The 18,975-nt window shown below is 37.8% G+C and overlaps 2 protein-coding genes across 2 annotated transcripts in view; one reads left to right on the forward strand and one right to left on the reverse strand.

Moving 5' to 3' along the window:
* The window catches only part of LOC134656313 (phosphatidylinositol 3-kinase catalytic subunit type 3), a 29,112-nt gene extending 14,580 nt beyond the window's left edge, over positions 1 to 14,532 (forward strand). The window contains exons 10-18 of the mRNA XM_063511823.1: positions 1,157 to 1,263; positions 2,073 to 2,180; positions 3,428 to 3,539; positions 4,639 to 4,838; positions 10,676 to 11,103; positions 11,536 to 11,740; positions 12,537 to 12,750; positions 13,488 to 13,595; positions 14,398 to 14,532. Of these exons, the coding sequence (XP_063367893.1) occupies positions 1,157 to 1,263; positions 2,073 to 2,180; positions 3,428 to 3,539; positions 4,639 to 4,838; positions 10,676 to 11,103; positions 11,536 to 11,740; positions 12,537 to 12,750; positions 13,488 to 13,595; positions 14,398 to 14,521 (1,606 nt within the window). The 3' untranslated portion in view covers positions 14,522 to 14,532. The remainder of the gene's footprint in view (positions 1 to 1,156; positions 1,264 to 2,072; positions 2,181 to 3,427; positions 3,540 to 4,638; positions 4,839 to 10,675; positions 11,104 to 11,535; positions 11,741 to 12,536; positions 12,751 to 13,487; positions 13,596 to 14,397) is intronic.
* Positions 14,533 to 16,411: 1,879 nt separating this feature from the next.
* LOC134656513 (vacuolar protein sorting-associated protein 33B) lies at positions 16,412 to 18,717 on the reverse strand. The gene is made up of 2 exons (XM_063512072.1): positions 18,484 to 18,717; positions 16,412 to 18,209 (listed from the first exon to the last, which is right to left on the reverse strand). Exons 1-2 carry the CDS (start codon positions 18,651 to 18,653, stop codon positions 16,424 to 16,426), a joined length of 1,956 nt encoding a protein of 651 aa, XP_063368142.1. The 5' UTR covers positions 18,654 to 18,717; the 3' UTR covers positions 16,412 to 16,423.
* Positions 18,718 to 18,975: the final 258 nt, after the last annotated feature.

An 18,975-nucleotide genomic window follows, 5' to 3' on the forward strand; every position in this document is an offset into this window, starting at 1 on the left:
TTAAAATGAGCCTTATTGTGTATAAAATAGGATTCAAAACAGCTCGTCTACAAGTGCAATGGTCCCTAAGAAACTTGAAATGAGCCTTGTTTCGTATGAAATAGGATTGAAAACAGCTTGGTTACTAATGATGAAGCAATGGGCTCCCATGGACGTGGAAGATGCTTTGGAGCTGCTCACACCCAAGTTCACACATCCCGCTGTCAGGAAGTAAGTTAAAATGAGCCTTATTGTGTATAAAATAGGATTGAAAACAGCTCGTCTACAAATGCAATGGACCCTAGGAAAGTTGAAATCAGCCTTATTTCGTATGAAATAGGATTGAAAACAGCTTGGTTACTCATTAGTAACAGCAAATGGGCAAATTGCATGAAGCAATGGGCTCCCATGGACGTGGAAGACGCTTTGAAACTGCTCACACCCAAGTTCACACATCCCGCTGTCAGGAAGTATGTTAAAATGAGCCTTATTGTGTATAAAATAGGATTGAAAACAGCTCGTCTACAAATGCAATGGACCCTAGGAAAGTTGAAATCAGCCTTATTTCGTATGAAACAGGATTGAAAACAGCTTGGTTACTAATGATCAAGCAATTATGGGCTCCCATGGACGTGGAAGACGCTTTGGAAGTGCTCACACCCAAGTTCACACATCCCGCTGTCAGGAAGTAAGTTAAAATGAGCCTTATTGTGTATGAGATAGAGTTGAAAATAATCCTTCTTCAGGTGCAATGGACCCTTAGAAAGTTAAATTCAATTTGACCTTATTGTGTATGAAAAAAAAAGGTTAATTTTTGATGATAAAGCAATAGGCTCGCATGTACCTACGTCGATTAGTAGTTACATCTTTTTATTCCCGTAGGATTGTGTCAGCTAACTTGTGTCTGAAAGATCTGTGTAAGCTGGAGATGTTATGTCACAAGTGTTGAGTTAAAGGTGTTAGTAGTGTTACATATGGTACAATCCTGTGGTACAGTCAGCAGCAGAAGTTGCTAAGCGGACCAGGTGTTCAAAATGATCTTGACACGACTTCATTGTTAAGAGAATAAGAGCGTGTCAAGGTAATTTAGAACACCTCGCCCGCTTAGCAACTTCTGCTGCTGACTGTATGTATGCTGTCATAGATAATAGAATATAATTTTTGTTTTATGTTACAGATACGCCATATCGCGACTGAAGCAGGCACCTGACGAAGATCTGTTGCTGTATCTCCTGCAGCTCGTGCAAGCTCTAAAATACGAGGACTTCAACGAAATACACGAAGGTACGATGAAATGCCTAAGATAGAATACTACATCTTGCTAAATTTAGTGACTTTTATTTAGTATTTACTGACGGCGAACTAGGAACTAAAGGCGGTGTTTATCAAAAAAATTACTGAATAGAGTTAATTTCACATACATTTTACGAGTTTATCGAGTAATAATCTGAAGGAATCGTGGGCAAAGACTAGTTAATATGAAATAAAACTATTAACACGGATTATATCGCGTATACAGAATTTATACTACATCCCGACGTTTCGAACCCTTTACATCCCCCCTACCCTTTTATTTCATGAGTAACTATCGCGGTAACAAGACAATATTTTAGTTAGTTAAATAGTTATAAATTACCGTTTGACCGTTTTTAGAAATATGTCAAAATTGCGAACCCGTGGTCGCGAAGTCTACAGTTCACACTAGTATAGTTTGTAGCTTTCTAATAGACCCTGAAGGCTAATCCTATTGTCTATTGTTCAGTAAAACCGCACGTGCTACTTACCTGCAAAAAAGGATCCTAATTATTCTATTTGGCACCTGAGCGCGGGCTAGTCCAACGCTCAAAAAACCAGTGTAGGTGCGCTCTCCGATAACGCGCCTTTGTTACGCATCTCGAGGACACATTTTAGACTGGTTCTGTAGCGTTCGACTCGCCGGCACTCAGTAACCGAAGTACCGATTTTTTATTTATGCAGGTGGTTGTGGCACGTGGCACGAGCGGTTTTTCTTAACAATAGACAATAGGATTAGCCTTCGGGCTCTATTAGAAAGCTACAAACTATACCTATATAAACTGTTGATTTTATTCCAGAGTACGCGCGTATATGCGGCAAAGATGTGGCCTTGTACTCGGATTCAGAGGGAAGGCTGTTGCAGAGCGGCCCGAGGGGAAGCCAAGCTAGCCTGCTTTCCACGTCTGGTAATTAGGGTTTGCAATCCGGATCCGAAATGTATGAAATTATCCGGATCTGGATCCGGATCCGCGGATATTCCCATACATTTCGGATCCGTCGTGCAAACCCTACTGGTAATTATTGGTCTTTTTACAGTGTCAATATACCCTTATGTCCTAAATACAATACAAATCCTCTTTATTGCACAATCTACCACCACTACAGAATAAATGTACATGGAAACACAAATAATAGGTACATGAAGACAGACGTAAACAACAGGCGGCCTTATCGCTAAAGATCGATCTCTTCCAGACAACCTTTGGGTAGTGGAGAAATGAAACTGCATGATACATTAACCAATTAGGAGGTTAGGTTAGGCAAAAAAACTAAATAGTCTAAATAAAGTTTACTATTGCGTGTTATATAGAATAGTCGTTACAATCTATAGGTTAATTTAATGTTAACAATAAAATGTTTTTCTTTACAAAATTATTATTATAAACTGAAATAGAAAAAAAAAAACAAAAAATATTTCATTAAGTATATCATTTGATTTGTTCCTTAGTTGGAAAATTATTATTTTCTAGATTGTAGAGTTACTTACAAGAATTACAAATCGCAAAAAATTTGAAAATGAAAATAGACTGTCACTACAAAATAGTTTAGGAACCTCTGTTACAGCTGATCTTCCAAACTTAGGGGGTGCCCGCTTACAGTACCGAGCAGGGATGTTGCGAATATCCGCATCCGCATCCGCATCCGCAACCGCGGAACTTCCGCATTATTTTCAACATCCGCATCCGCATCCGCATAAAATCGATGCGGATTTAATGCGGATGCGGATGTGGAACAGTTCGGTACAGGAACGTCTTAGCATCGGCATAAGTGCTAGACTGCTAGGTAATTTACTCATTAGCCAAAAAAACCTATTAGAAATTAGCAGTCAAGCGTGAGTGGGACTTAATGTACGGAACACTTGGAACGCGAGTCCGACTCGCACTTGGCCGGTTTTTTGAAATAAAAATGACTAAAATGTAATTTTTGACGTTTTTTATGTACCTATCTTGACATCCGCATCCGCGGATGTGAGCCTTTAAAAATCCGCATCCGCTTCAGCGGATGTCAAAAAATCGGCATCCGCAACATCCCTGGTACCGAGTAGTGACATTTGGGAGAGGCACTAAAAGCCTTTATCTTTTTAACTTTGAAATTTAAGTAGAAATCATTTTAAGCGATTTTCAGCAATTAATGGTTACCATATAATTTGCAGTGCTAACAACGAGCGAGATGACGTCATCGACGATCAGCCGTCGGTCAGAAGACGACACGCTCACGGACAACACCGACAACAACAATTCTGTTGTTGACAACAATTCCTTCGGGTTCGTACATTTCCATCTGTTTATTTAACCTGGACTCCTTTAACCCTTTGAACGCCACTCCTATAATGCGTGTAACGTGTAACGTCAAAGTTCTATGACAATATCTGGTACAACACATAAACATACAAAAACTCATAAAAGCGCGTTTTCCCAGAGATAAGACCTAGCTAGATCGGTTTTTCGCCCCCGTAAACCCCCATATAGAAAATTTCACCGAAATCGTTAGAGCCGTTTCCGATATCCCCAAAATATAAATAAATATATATATATATATATATATATATATATATGCAATACTTACAAATAATTTAATGATTTTCCTTTTCCGCAACCATTGTGCCTATTTTGCGTGAAAAACGAGGTAGTATTTTGTACCTTACCTTATCTTTACCATAGAGAAATATAGTAAGACAAGAGTGCTCACTCCATACATCAGTTCAGACTATTAATGTTAGTGTCTACATCTAGCATCGAGTAGCGGAACTATCAGTACTGCTACTTGACAATAGATGTAGCACCGACCGGAAAGTCTTATCTCAACACCATAAGACTTTCCGGTCGGTGCTACATCTATTGTCAAGTAGCAGTACTGATAGTTCCGTTACTCGATGCTAGATAGTGATGGGTAGGACATCAATTTAAAATGAGTTTGTATGAGTACCTCATTTTCTAAAATGAGGTGTTACAATGTCTTACTTCAAATGAGGTGAGGTACTAGCATATTTTCAGCGTCGACTATTCCATTAATTCCAACGGCGACAAAAATATTTAATGTATATACATATTTATGTATTCATAACTTCCTTTATAAATAAATAAATAGTAACATTTAATTGGAGTGCAATTCTGGAGGTTAAGAATATAACTTTTAGGAGAAAGATAATTTTAGAATCAAGTAAAATGAATAGAGGAGTGAAGTAAGACATTTTTGCGGTACGAAGTACTGCGACAAATTAACAAAATGAGTGGTACAAATGAGGTGCCTCACGAGTGAGCGACTCAACACTAATGCTAGATGTAGACACTGAAATTAATAGTCTGAACTGATGTACGGAGTGAGCACTCTATGTATTTTTTTCTCTATATCTTTACACTACAGCGACGGCACCGACCCCACAGAAGAGCGCCTGAACCTGGCGACTTTCCTCATATCTCGGGCTTGCAACAACAGCGTGCTAGCCAACTACCTGTACTGGTACCTGCTCATAGAGTGCGAGGACCGACAGACCGCGCAGGAAATGGCCATCAGGAGCATGTACCTTACTGTCATGAGGACCTTCAGTCATCAGCTCGCTAAAGGTAAAAAAGCGGCCAAGTGCGAGTCGGACTCGCGTCCCAAGGGTTCGTACATTAAGTCCGTCTCGCGCTTGACTGCACATTTCTAATAGGTTTCCCTGTCATCTACAGGTTAGATTTTCTTTTTGGGTCAGTAAGGGCAGCTACCAGATCCCGTGCTGCTACGAGAAAACGGTCTTATAAGACCTTCCTTCGGTTTCAAAATAATGAAGATTGGCTTTTACAGATTTTGGAAAACATACAGGGTGCGAGAAAAAGGTCATTTTTGACAAACTTTTTTTTTGATGACAATCGGTCCCATTCGTATTGAGGATCAAAAGCTTGTATGAAAAAAACTTTTCCATACAAATTGTATGAAAATGAAAACTTTTATTTTTCACATGCTATTTTTGTATGCCAATCGGTTCCATTCCTATCCAGTATCAATAGTTTCTTTGGGGTCAACTTACGGTAATGTACTAAAAAGCCACAAATTGAATAAAACTTTTTCCATACATTTACTATGGAGAAAACGTAAAATTATTTCACATTTTTCTATCTGGCCATTTTTCCATTTGGCCATTTCTATCTAGCTTCGGAGATAAGGGGGGGGGAGGGCGCACAGAAAGACAGACAGACGCACGAGTGATCCTATAAGGATTCCGTTTTTTCCTTTTGAAGTACGGAACCCTAAAAATATTGATAAAATACTTTTCGTGTATAAACGGCTGGCGAAAACAATCTTTAGCAGTTCTGGGCGCGTAGCCACCGTGCCAATCGTTAACGCTCCGTAGCGTATCGTAGTCATCTCTCTATCACTCTTCCATCCTAGTGCGACAGTGACAGTGGCGTTTCGTTCGCTGCGGAGCGTTAACGATTGCACGTTGGCTATGAACCCTGGCTGTCATAAGAAATAAGTCACAAAAATAGCGTTGACAGCGTATTAAGTACAGCTTTTTCTAAATTACGGAATCCCATTTACGTAATAATTCTAATACACCTTTTATTTCTTTGTATGTTTTTTTGTGTCATATAATAGTTAGGTTAGGTTAGGTTACGGGAAGGGACCCACAATAATACTTGTACGTTTTTTTATGCCTAACTAGCGACCCGCCCCGACTCCGCAAGGGTTATAGTATACCAAACAAACACCAAAAATTGCCAATCGGGGGAAATAATACATGTGTAAGCCAATTTTAGCATGTGGTGTAGGTAATGGTGTATTAAACAAGATACTAAAAGTACCGGGGGGTGGGGTTGAAGCTAACGGGTGGGGTGGGGGGGGGTTTAAGGTCCCTTTTTATAGTTTTTCGTAAATAACTCTTAAACGGTGGCCTAATAAAAAATAAATAATGTACATAATATTTTCTACAAAAAAGATTTAGTACACTTTTTCGCTAGAATCAATATTTTAAAATATATTAAGGTTGGAAAGTGACGTATAATTTGTTCTAAGGTCGTTTTTTTTAGTTTTTCGTAAATAACTTAACGGTAGCCCACAGCAATAAATTATCTTTTACGTAAATAATCTATTTGAGATTTCTTATAAAATAATTGCTACTTTTTTTCGCTAAGAGGCCTTATTCCTTAGAGCGTTCACCGATTTCACGAAATAACACTCGATAGATGGCGTTGGCGCTCGGTACGCGAGCGCCGGCAAAGTTAAGCGCGTTTCAACGCAGGCGAGAATAATATTGATACTTTTCAATTTAATTGCAAAGTAACATTATTTTTAGCGTTATATTGGCACTCTTTATTTTATTTTATAAGCATGGTAGTAGTCAATAGAGTGTATGTGTTGGGATAATATATAACCAGAGGCGAGTAAATAATAACAATATTTACCTCTGGCATGGAATTATTGTGACAATCACTCTTCTTATGAATAAGGTGTATTCGGGTATTTCCGAATGAACGAATAGTGGCGGATAATTCCGAAAGCTGACTTACCCGAATAAACCTTACTACTAATATTCGTCATTGTAGTAGTGTTGTATTTTCAAACTTCTTTAGCGGCGCTGTGCACTTTTTGAGGTGGGGAAAAAATGTTAAACTCGCGACAGTGACCGTAAGACGGACACGTGACCTGATCAAAAAACTGTTACAATGTTATTGAGTTTTTCTTTATCGATTTAAATGCCATCTAGTGAGTTTCCCTCTAACCGGTATTAATATAACTCGAGTACCAACAGTGATGTGCTTAGGGGTTTCAAGTAATGCGACGAAATAACGCTAGATGGCATTAACATCAATTATACATAGTGCTGCAGACATTTTGCACTAGTCATTGAGTTTTCACTTCTGCCGGCACTCCCGGAGTGCAACCCGTTGTTTTTTTTTACAAACCATGACAAACCATGAGTTTTGTTTACATTTTTGCTGCCCACAAATTGTCGTCTTTTTGTACTATTTCTGTTTTTAGGGGAAAGTCGGGGCCCGTCCATACTGCAAATAAACATGTTTCTTTATTTGTGATATGCAACTGGCCCTATCTGTTAAAACCAGTCATTGTTTTTATTTAAAACCATGATACCGTTGACTACATTCCACATTTTTTTTTGTTTGATGGCCTCGTCGGGGTCAATACCGAAATCCGATTATTTATATTATGCCATCTTCGCTCCACTCCATTAAGATACCCTGGACAGAGGGCCTACCGCGAACCACGTTCGACGTGTTACCTCCCTGTCACACTTACGTACGAATTTACAAGTGCGACAGAGAGGCAACACGTCGAACGTGGTTCGCGGTAGGCGCTCAGGCCTATGGAACTCTCCGCGCGAGCACGGATTTATACCTACGAATCTCTTCCCGTTCACGGTAGAAAATCAAGCTAGTTGGTCGCCGGCGCTCGAATATGCCAAAATGTATGCGAAATAAATGTCTTCTTCACGAACAAATAACACATGTTGTAGTGTGGAATTGTGGATGGATGCAGAAACAAAAAAAAACTAATAAAAAAATCCGTGTTTGCTCTATCGATTGATAGGAAAAGTAACTATTAGACGTTCTCAATATAAGTACTTATACCAATTTTTTTTACGATAGTCGCAAGCTACGTAGTACGCCGTTTTATAAACCGCGTAGTGTTTACGCGGTTTATAAAACGGCGTAAACACTACGGTTACTGTAGGGAGATATGACCTTTTAAAATATTTCGCAGTCACTCATCATAATAAATAATAAAATAAGGAAAAACCCTAACTTAAAACAAAAGATAAATAAAGAGAATAATAAAATAAATTTATAAGTAATTAATAATGATAAAAGGAATATTATAATTATTAATTACTTATTGCAACTTATCTTGCTCATAGTTATTTTACAATTAATAAAACTTATATTTGTACCTTAGGTAAGTAGGTAGGTATCTTTCATACAATCTATAGTTTAGGTAAGTAGGTAGGTACTAAAATAAGTTTTTTTTATATTAAACGTGTATTTAAGTGAATATATCGACTCGCTGGCATTCAGAAATATTTCAAGGAAATATTTGATTAAAAATATAATAAAAATGCCCGAACACATATTTGCGAATGCTTGTGATGGTTGTAATATGGTATATACTTATACTGGTAGGTACTTATTTGTAAAATAATTTCTAAGCGTCGGCAACCCTAGCTTTGTGCCGGTGCGCGCGGTGCGGGGAGCGGTGCGTTGAAGGTCATTCCATTGTATTTTTGTGTAGGTATTAAAACGGTAGGCATTTGAGTTTTCTTTGAGAGATAAGTATCTGTTCGTAAGAACTATAATATAGCCCTGTGCCCTGGACCTCATCTAGATCGATGGTACTCGTCAGGGCAAAGCTATTGAGCCCAAACACGATATAGTTATGATGAGTAGATAAGGAGTTCTGGTGACCAACTCCTGACTCCATTATGAGAACCTGGACCTCATCTAGATAGATGGTGCTCGTCAAGGCAAATCGAATGCGCCCAAACACGATGGAGTTATGATAAGTAGATTAGGAGTTCTGGTGACCAACTCCTGACTCCATCATGAGACCCTGGACCTCATCTAGATAGATGGTGCTCGTCAGGACAAATCTAATAATCCTAAATACGATGGAGTTATGATGAGTAGATTAGGAGTTCTGGTGACCGACTCCTGACTCCATCATGAGACCCTGGACCTCCTGAAGATATATAGTGCTCGTCAGGGCAAATCTAATGAGCCCAAACACGATGGAGTGATAATATGTAGATTAGGAGTTCTGGTGACCAACTCCTGACTCCATCATGAGAACCTGGACCTCATCTAGAACGAAGGTGCTCGTCGAGGCAAATCTATTGAGCCCAAACACGATGGAGTTATGATGAGTAGATTAGGAGTTCGGTGACCAACTCCTGACTCCATCATGAGAACCTGGACATTATCCAGGTCGTCCGGGTATAATAATAATGCAAAACCTAACCAGTATTCAAGTAACACTGAAAACCTATCACCTAGCGAGAGTCTGTTGTTGAAATTAAATATGGTGTAAAAAATGTACTTACTTGTATCAAGATTTTCTAGTCGCTGTATACAGCACTTCTCGGAACTCTCTGGCTGTTTACGAACACACCATAGTCACCGAACGCCTGACGATCGAGCACAGGTCCGTCCCCTAAGCCGCCTCGGCGGAGAATGAGCGCGCGGCGTCGGTGCAGCGTGATTTATACGTGTTTTAAAATAATATAAATTTACGGCAAGGTAGGTCCTATAGTTATGATTATTTTTTTATGGGTTAACGTATAGTTATAGTTTGCTATAATATTATTTTTAGGGCAAAATAATAGTACAATTTGCGATAAAAAAATATAATGTAACCCTGTTTTCACCCAAAAAATGAAGAAAGTTCGGAAGGTTAAATATCCATTTTTTTAATGAATCTTTGATTTTCAATAGTCTTAGCCGCTCGTAAAAGATATGGTGAATTGAATTGTAATCATTTCTGTATCAAATGATTCTTGTTTACTGCAAAATTGAGAACCGAAACGACAGTTCTCACTGCAAATTTTGAAAAAGCCTCCCAAGAAAACTCATTTATTTTAGGTTTAAAAAGAGAAAATGTCAACTTGAACGGTCTTACTTGCTAGTTTAAGAAATGATTATTTAAGTACGTTATCAGTTTTTGAATGAATACTAATAGTTACGTCGTAATCTTGAATGAAAAAGGTAACAGATTGCAAAAAACGCTCGCTTGTAGGACTAAGGACTCTTAAAGGGAGAATATTAATTCGAAGGTCCCCTTTTTTATTATTTCGTAAATAACTCGTAAACGATAGCCAATAGCAAAAAATGTTTTCTAACATTAATAATTAACATAAAATTTCCTACAAAAAGGTTATTCAATCTTTTTCTCTAGGATCAATATTTAAACCAGGCTTGTCAGGCGTATACCCTTTTCCCCTTTAAATATTTTTTTTAATATTGATCCTAGCGAAAAAACGTAGCATTTATTTTATAAGGAATCTCAAATAAATTATTTACGTAAAAGATATTTTTTTGCTGTGGGCTACCGTTTACGAGTTATTTACGAAAAACTAAAAAAAAACAACCCTAGAACAAATTATACGTAACTTTTTCACTTTAATAGATTTTAAAATATTGATCCTAGCGAAAAAGTGCACTGAATCTTTTTTGTAGAAAATTTTATGTAGATTACTTATGTGATAGAACATTTTTTGCTACGGGCCACTGTTTAAGAGTTATTTACGAAAAACTATAAAAAGGAATTTACTAGTTTACAAACAAATTATTGCAGTGGCAACATTGTCTTACTTTTTTTGGAATCTAATTACGATTTTCAGTTTAGGGACAGACAGACCGCGGGAAGCGACTTTGTTTTATACTATGTAGTGATCTAATTTATTTTCCAGGCACCGCGGAACACCAACGCACCCGCTCCTTCCTCGCTCGCCAACAAGTCTTCATCGACAAACTAGTCAAACTCGTCAAAACCGTCACCCGCGAAAGCGGCAATCGCAACAAGAAAGCAGAACGCCTTCAACAACTCCTAGCCGACCCTGACGCCTTTAAATTCAATTTCACCAACTTCGAACCCATGCCTTTTCCTCTAGACCCTAACGTGACCATCAAAGGAATAGTCGCTAAGAAGGCTAGTCTATTCAAATCGGCTTTGATGCCTTCGAAGTTGACGTTTTTGACGACAGAGGGTGTGGAGTATGAAGCCATGTTTAAGCATGGTGATGATTTGAGGCAGGATCAGCTGATTTTGCAGATGATTACGCTGATGGATAAGTTGTTGAGGAGGGAGAATTTGGACTTGAAGTTGACGCCGTATAAGGTGGGTTTGTTTTTTGTTACGGAATAATGATCGAAATGCTGTGTGTAGAGGGGTTTATATATTAGGTATAGGCTATGTCATGATCAAATTAGTTCTTACAGTGCTTCTAAAATACTTCTGCAAATTGTTACAAAAAAATAGATAATTTTTTTAAGCCCCATTCATACTTAAAGATAACAATTGTGCTCTTATTTGAAAATTATGACGATATTTTCGAACTCAAAACAAATTCTGACTTGAAATACTGTTCCTTGTATAAAAGGATGTAGGTAGATAGCAAAACTATTATAACTTCATATCATTTTCAATTTTTTACCGATCTTAAATTATCAGTTACACCAATTACGGGTTATAACAGCTATGTATCATCTACTTCGAACTACGGCCTTCTATTATGGGGTAATTCTATTCAAATCCTTGATACTTTTACAGGTCCTAGCAACAAGCTCAAAGCACGGCTTCCTACAATTCATCGAATCAGTCACCGTGGCCGAGGCATTAGGCACTGAGGGCACGATACAGAACTTTTTCCGAAAACATAATCCTTGCGAGGGCGCGCCGTATGGGGTTAAACCGGAGACGATGGACACTTATATTAGGAGCTGCGCGGGCTATTGCGTTATTACGTATCTTTTAGGTACGTTTTAATAACCCTTTTTTGTAATTATTAAAATTCTTGGTGGTTGAAGGTACCCTTTTTACACGACTGCCCAAACAAAAAGAGTGTATTGTTTTCAGCGTTCATGTTTGTATTTCATATTTTTGCTCATATCTCGAATATCTGTACGAATAGCATTATAATTACTTCGGACAAAAGTTTTGACATAAAATTTCCTGCAAATCTGGTTATGTTTATTTTTACTTTACGATCAATACTTTAGGAGCTACAGGCTGTTAAGGTTAACAAAGAGATAAAAAAATAGACGGTTTTTTCATTTTCATTTGTTTTTAACTGAAACAGTAGAGTATAGTCAATTCTGAATACATGTTCGTCGATTAAAACAAACTTATAGAAGTACCACTTTCCACAAATGGAAACTGCCGATTAATCATCACAACGCTAAATTCATATAAATGAACAAGCTAAGCGCTACATACATACATAATATCTGGGCGACCGAGCTTCGCTCGGAAAACATATAAAAACTCGAAAATGCGAGTTTTCCCAGAGATAAGACCTAGCTAGATCGATTTTTCGCCCCCGAAAACCCCCGTATAGCAAATTTCATCGAAATCGTTAGAGCCGTTTCCGTGATCCCCGAAATAAATATATATATAAATAAATAAACAAGAATTGCTCGTTTAAAGGTATTAGATTAGATAATCACGCCTATTTCCCGGAGGGGTAGGCAGAGACCACGGATTTCCACTTGCTACGATCCTGATATACCTCTTCCTTATATTAATGTATAATTGTCAATGTCAATCTCCAGGTGTTGGTGACCGCCACTTAGACAATCTGTTGCTAACCAAAGCCGGGGCCCTATTCCACATCGACTTCGGCTACATTCTGGGTAGAGACCCCAAGCCTCTGCCCCCCCCCATGAAACTGAGCAAAGAAATGGTGGAGGCTATGGGTGGAATCCATTCTGAGCATTATCAGGAGTTCAAGAAGCAGTGCTATACGGCGTTCTTGCATCTTAGGAGGTCAGTATAATTTTTTGTTAGTCGGCTATACCCGACTAAAGGTAACATTCCATTTCTGACCGCAGCTGCACTACTGGTACTGAACGCGTCACTGTTACTGTCAATTTCCATAGTAAAATGACTGTTCATTTTAATTTGAACAGTAGTGCAGCTGCGGTTGGAAATGGACTGTCACCTTAAGGGTCACCAAACTGTTCATATCGTCAGTGGTTGACAATGTTAGTGAGCCTTACCGTTTATCTGAGTTGCATCCTCTGTAACCTAACCGGGTTCCACAGAGGCAAATTTACTAACACATAAAACACATTGCAATAGGGTATTTGACACATGTTGAATTTTATAACTAAATCTACTTAAATAGATAGAAAATGAGCAGTTTATCACAACACATTGGAAACTTAAAAAAATTATGGGAATAATAATAAAAAAATCCACCGACAAACTCGCAATTTCCTTGTTTTCCATATATCAAAACGGCTTCTAATTATTTTTTTTGTTTTTTTATTATACTGGATTTATTTAATAGTTTTAAGTATGACAAGAACAATAACGTTCTAACGTTACATGGTGACGTCACGATGTACCTATTGCCATTTTGTTCGAAGCGTTTCGTCAGTAAAGTGCGGATGCCAGACTTTGACCATCATTTGTGACTTTTGTATTGCTTTAAGACAATGGGTCCCATACAGACATTTGATCCTCAAAACAAACCAGATCGACTGCCATTATGTTTTCAGACACGCAAACCTGATGCTAAACTTGTTCTCCCTGATGGTGGACGCTTCAGTGCCCGACATAGCCCTGGAGCCCGACAAGGCGGTCAAAAAAGTACAAGACAAATTACGGTAAGTACAAAATTCCCCACCAAACACAAAAACCCGCCTAGCCTAGTGCGTGTCGGACCACGCATAAGAAGTTTTCTGAAAAAAACTAACTAATGGTTCAACCGATCATGTTCAAAATAATTTTCGTGGAAAGTATTTATAAATAATCTGTGCGGAAAGAGAAGAGTCGTGGAATGCAAGAATGACTCGTGACTCTAAGTTTTTTCTTTGTTTTTCAAATGTTTTATATGTCCGGTACTAAAGTTATATAACTATTAACCTTTTCGACGCCGTGTCAAACACAAAAGCTGTCACGCTGACGCCACGTCACCGAAGTGTCAAAACTGAAATTGAACTTTATGCATATGCACCTAGGTCTATGTTGTATGTGACCGATTAATCGGTCTTTGGCGTTGAACCTACGGTGCGGATATATCGGTCATTGGCGTCCAAAAGGTTAACTAACTAACTCAGCGACTCAAAGAGGATCTATTAGGTCTCCGGAACGAGAGCACACCACTTTTCCCGATCCTGCGCAGTTTCCTGCCAATTATCGGCTTGAAGCTGACAAAAGTTATATAAAGAAAAAACGGAACCCTTATACTCGTAGGATCACTCGGGCGTCTGTCATTATCTCAGAAACTACTGGGTCTAAAATTTTAACACAAAATACCTAGTTCTTTACCTATAGATGACAGGAAAACCTATTAGAAATGTGCAGGCAAGCGTGATTCGGACTTAATATACGGAACCCTTGGAACCCGAGTCCGACTCGCACTTGGCCGGTTTTTCATTTTTAACAATAACTTATTTTTGTTTCTAGACTGGACCTTGGGGACGAAGAAGCGGTACACTACCTTCAAAACCTTCTGGACATGTCAGTGACAGCTGTCATGGCGGTGTTAGTGGAACAGTTCCACAAATTCGCGCAATACTGGCGTAAATAAACAATACAGTAGTGTCCCTCAATAATATTGTTTCCGTCCCCATGCTGTTTACCTATATGTGGCTATTCATAAATTACGTCATTTCAAGTTGGGGGGGGGGGGGGGGGGGGGGTCTGGACATCGTATGATAGTAGCATGACGTAGGAGGAAACGGGGTTATTCGAAGCATGATTTTTGGATGATTTTAGGGGGGGGGGGGGTCAAAAATCGTCAAAAATAGATGAAGTAATATATGAACAGCCCCTAGATCTTTGGGGACAAATTACAAAATGGGGACGGCAATATACTTTTATTTAAATGTTTATCTCACTGTTATTAGGAACAGACCTAGAAGGTTTATACATAGCCAGCGGCGGTAGCACGGTCGCATTTTTATCGCTTGTCACGTTCTAACAAGTATGTGAGTGAGAAAGTGACAGGCGACGAAAATGTAACCATGCTGACACCGCTGAGCTTTTTCAGGTTTTATTATGTTTTCCTACATTGAAAAGCATGCACATGCCGCAAGCACATTGCTACTCAAAGTTGAAAGGCAGTAACTCTGTATGCATCCCATACATAGATATAGTTCGTATTTTTTAGCATTAGAAAGAAGGTAAGCGATCTTGACATGTCTTTTAATTGAAAAATGCTTTTTAAAAATCAGTGACTATTATAGGTGAACCAGGATCTATTGAGGGTGAGCCATGTTGCGGAATTTCACTGGAACTAATTTTTTCATACTACACTGAATTGTCACCCTATACATGAGAATAACAGCGCCCTCTTGACAATTATCATATATTACTGGTCAGGCTATACTTATGAAAGCAGAAAAATATAAATGATTGCATATTTGCCATTATTTATTTTTAAAACGTGTTTTTCAATAAAAAGACACGTCAAGATTGTTTACCTTATTTCTAATGCTAAAAAAACGAAAGGTGGGTACCACATTTTTCTTTTGATTGACAGAACAAGATACTTGTTTTTTAAGTATTGCCGATAATTATGTATTTAAGAAGTGTTGCTTCTAAGGTAATCCATTTTGTACTGTGATAATAGTATTATAAAATAAAATACATTCATAATAGCATTGTTTTATTTTTATATGTGTATGTGTATGTTTTTAAATAGGTATCATATTGAACAATAAAAATATTTGAGATTCTGGTTTCCTGAAAATGATTTTCTTAACTTAACCAGTAGATGTAGGTACAGGCGCGCCCTCTGCGCATTCTGGCATAGCCATTTAGAGTCCTAGCTATATTGAGTGTTCAATGCTATACGCTATGGAATGTCCAATTTAGCTAGAACCCGAAATGGCGTAACAATCCCGTGTGGTGACTGTACATAGGGCTAATGTTTTAATGGTATCATCTTGGGTCGTCCCATTCGTTTTTCGTCAAGTTCTTAAATTAGTCCTATTCTGTTTTCGTCACTCATTCTACATTCGTCACAATCGTCGGTGGCTTTCAATGTAGAATGAGTGACGAAAGCAGAATAGGACTAATTTAAGAACTTGACGAAAAACGAATGGGACGACCCAAGATGATACCGTTTTAATCTATGAGATATCACAATAAATTGAAAATAATAAGTATTTTCACGATATCCTTTTTATAAATATGAATGACCTATATAATCTTACAATATAGCTTTTTTTTAAAAGGTACCTATTTTTTCTTTTACATAAAACACCAATAGCAAAAATAAACAATTTGTTTACACAATACTTATTTGTTACTTAAAATTAAGTGATTCTATTGGGCGTAATATATTAAAAGTAAAGCAAGTATTCAGCTTAAACACAAATACCGTAATCTCTGGAACTGCTAATTATAAGGCGAAACTAAAACCTCAATATTTAAATATGTACGAGGTTTTACTTCTCTGAAAATGTACATTCTTTATACAGTGACCTCAAGTGTTAGCCGCCATAAGATCACCCCCGTTAGCTATACAGTCGCTTGCCACATATACCTTGCTGCCCGTGGCAGTTTGTACGACATCACACGCCGCAATTTCAGCATAGTTCACACCCCCAACTACATATACTAACACACTTTTAGGCTTGAGCGGGAACCCACCTATTCTAGTGTCATTTTTAAGTAATTTAACTAAGTTTTTCGCATCTTTGCAACCGAAATCTAGGTCGCTTTGGGGTTTTAAGTTGTCTATTTTCTCGTTAAAAGTTTCTATCCCAACTTTAAAACTTTCTACTATTTTTCCACCAACTTTTAAATCTGGTAATGCGGATAGTTTAGTTAAAACGTCTAGCAAGGAATCAGACGTCAATACAGTATTGCAAAGTGTTGCTATCAAGGGTATGTAGCCTCCATTAAAAACGTAACCTGGTGATGATTTACTGGAGTCCTCTGGGGGAAGCATTCTAAGTTTGTTAGCTGTAGTTTGGAAACTATTCTGCCATTTTGGTAATCTGTCACTTAAATTCCCAAGATTAGATATGTTAAGGGACAACTTTAATGTTGATGGTTGAATCAGCAATCCCGCGTTGATCAAATTGTTAAATACATATAAGAAATTGTATCCGAAAGCTAGTAAATACTTGTTTACTAGTGAATTATATTCGTCATAGGACAGTCCTTGTGTCAAACTTAGTAAACACATAAGCCGTAAGCTGTTGTAGATGTGTATGTCTGTGCCAAAATTCTCATCGACAAATGTGAAGTTTGATTTCTTATTTTTGTTATTAAGCATATCCGTCTCCGTCACCTTGAGGTTCTCAAACTTATTGCTCATTTCTGAAATTATGGTTTCACAGGCTAGTACATGGTTGACTAGACTTTGCTTAAAAAGCGTGACTTGTTGCAATTTTGTGGCTACAAAATGCTTAATTTCTTGTATTCCCAATGCTTTAATATCTTCATTTTTCAGCAGTTTAGCTTTTGAGCTAAGAACACTTAGTACTTCCGAGAAATGTCTGTGTTTTATCTCTCCATATAGGCAATCTATTGAACTATCTAAAATCATAATTGTATTTTTTGCTACCGTTTTATCTTCTTCAAAGTCAAAATTCAGCTTTCCTTTCTTTATCTTAGTGTCCTTAACATTTAGCTCCAAATGTCCACAAGTAATTCTAAAAATTTCACTCAGCAGTCCACTGTATGTAGCAGGCGTGAGAAGACTAGAGGCATAATCCTGGCTTCTATCAATAACTATCAATGCACCAATTTCATTTGAACTTTCTTCCGTCAAGAAATCCCTTGCATATGTTTCATTATAAACCTCAAGCATATCCAAAACACTTGCTGACAGTTTCCCAACTGAAAAAATAGCCTTAGGCCGGCCTATGACATGGAATAAACTCCACAATGACATGGAAATGCTTGACAATAAGGAATGATTTTGCTCAACAAATAACTGCTTGAATAAAAAAGGCAGTTCTAAGCTTAGCAGCTGTTCATCTAAGGCCATTAGTTCCCAGGTAAATGGGTGTAGTTTGACTACACCGTATAGACCTCTGCTTTCTAGTAGAGAATCATATGAGCATACTACTTTTGGTACTATTATAATGTGAAAGCAGTTCTGGTCGGCTAGGGAGGAGTTTTGGCTGAGTATGGAAGATATCTGGTCAAGGACACACTTGTACTTCTGGATGCAGGATGGGATGAAGTATACTCTGTTTGTGTTTGCCGTGGGACCCAACTGGGGGTCCATTTTGTAGATTTTGTCAATTCCATGTTGTCTGTAATAGAAATTAATTATTAAAAGTAAAGCACTTGCAAATAGGTAAGAAAACACCTACACTACAAGTGCATTAACTAAAGCAGTAAGAAAAATATATATTTAAAAAGCTACATCTAATAGGAAAAAATATTTGGTATTTGTACCAGCAACAACAGCAAAACAAAATGCTTTAGATGTGTGGGAAACTTTTATTTAAAAAAATTGTTCTATATATCAGTGCCAACGCAGAACGATTCTTCTATTTCTTCTGCCCACACTGTGGAATAACTTACCGTAGCCAGCTAACGCCACAAATTCTTTCCAGGGGCTTTATTAGTACGGCATCAATAATTAAGTCCTTTTTATCGCCACAAAGCGACAGTATTCGTTCTAATTTGCATTGAGATATGACGCTCAAAGAACTTAGTTTGAGGGAAAGCGGATGCTCCATGTTTCTGCTCATTGTATCTAGATACGAATAAAGGTTGTGTGAGTACTTCAGCCCTAAACTTTATGCATTACTCATCAGTAACTCTAATAGTCTAATTTAAGGAATAAGGATGAAATTATTGGAGAAAATATCAACAAATACACCACCACATTCCAATAGGAGACCTAGTGTCAAATTTGACAATGTCAACCTGTTGTCAAACACATTTTTGACATTTTAAAATGTTGCCGGAGCAGAATATTTATATTACAAGTATTACCGATCAATACACGAGCTTTCTTGCTAGAACCAACTAAGAACATTTTAAGAGCTCAACAGCTATAGCATATTAATT

This window comes from Cydia amplana, chromosome 18, assembly GCF_948474715.1.
Source record: "Cydia amplana chromosome 18, ilCydAmpl1.1, whole genome shotgun sequence".
Classification (NCBI taxonomy): domain Eukaryota; kingdom Metazoa; phylum Arthropoda; class Insecta; order Lepidoptera; family Tortricidae; genus Cydia; species Cydia amplana.

Bases quoted from the DNA above. Each gene is read 5' to 3' on its own strand.
- LOC134656513 (XM_063512072.1), bottom strand. From the start codon at position 18,653: ATGAGCAGAAACATGGAGCATCCGCTTTCCCTCAAACTAAGTTCTTTG. The intron at 18,210-18,483 runs GTAAGTTATTCC...TTTCTATTACAG, and splicing joins TGTGGCGTTAGCTGGCTACG to ACAACATGGAATTGACAAAA.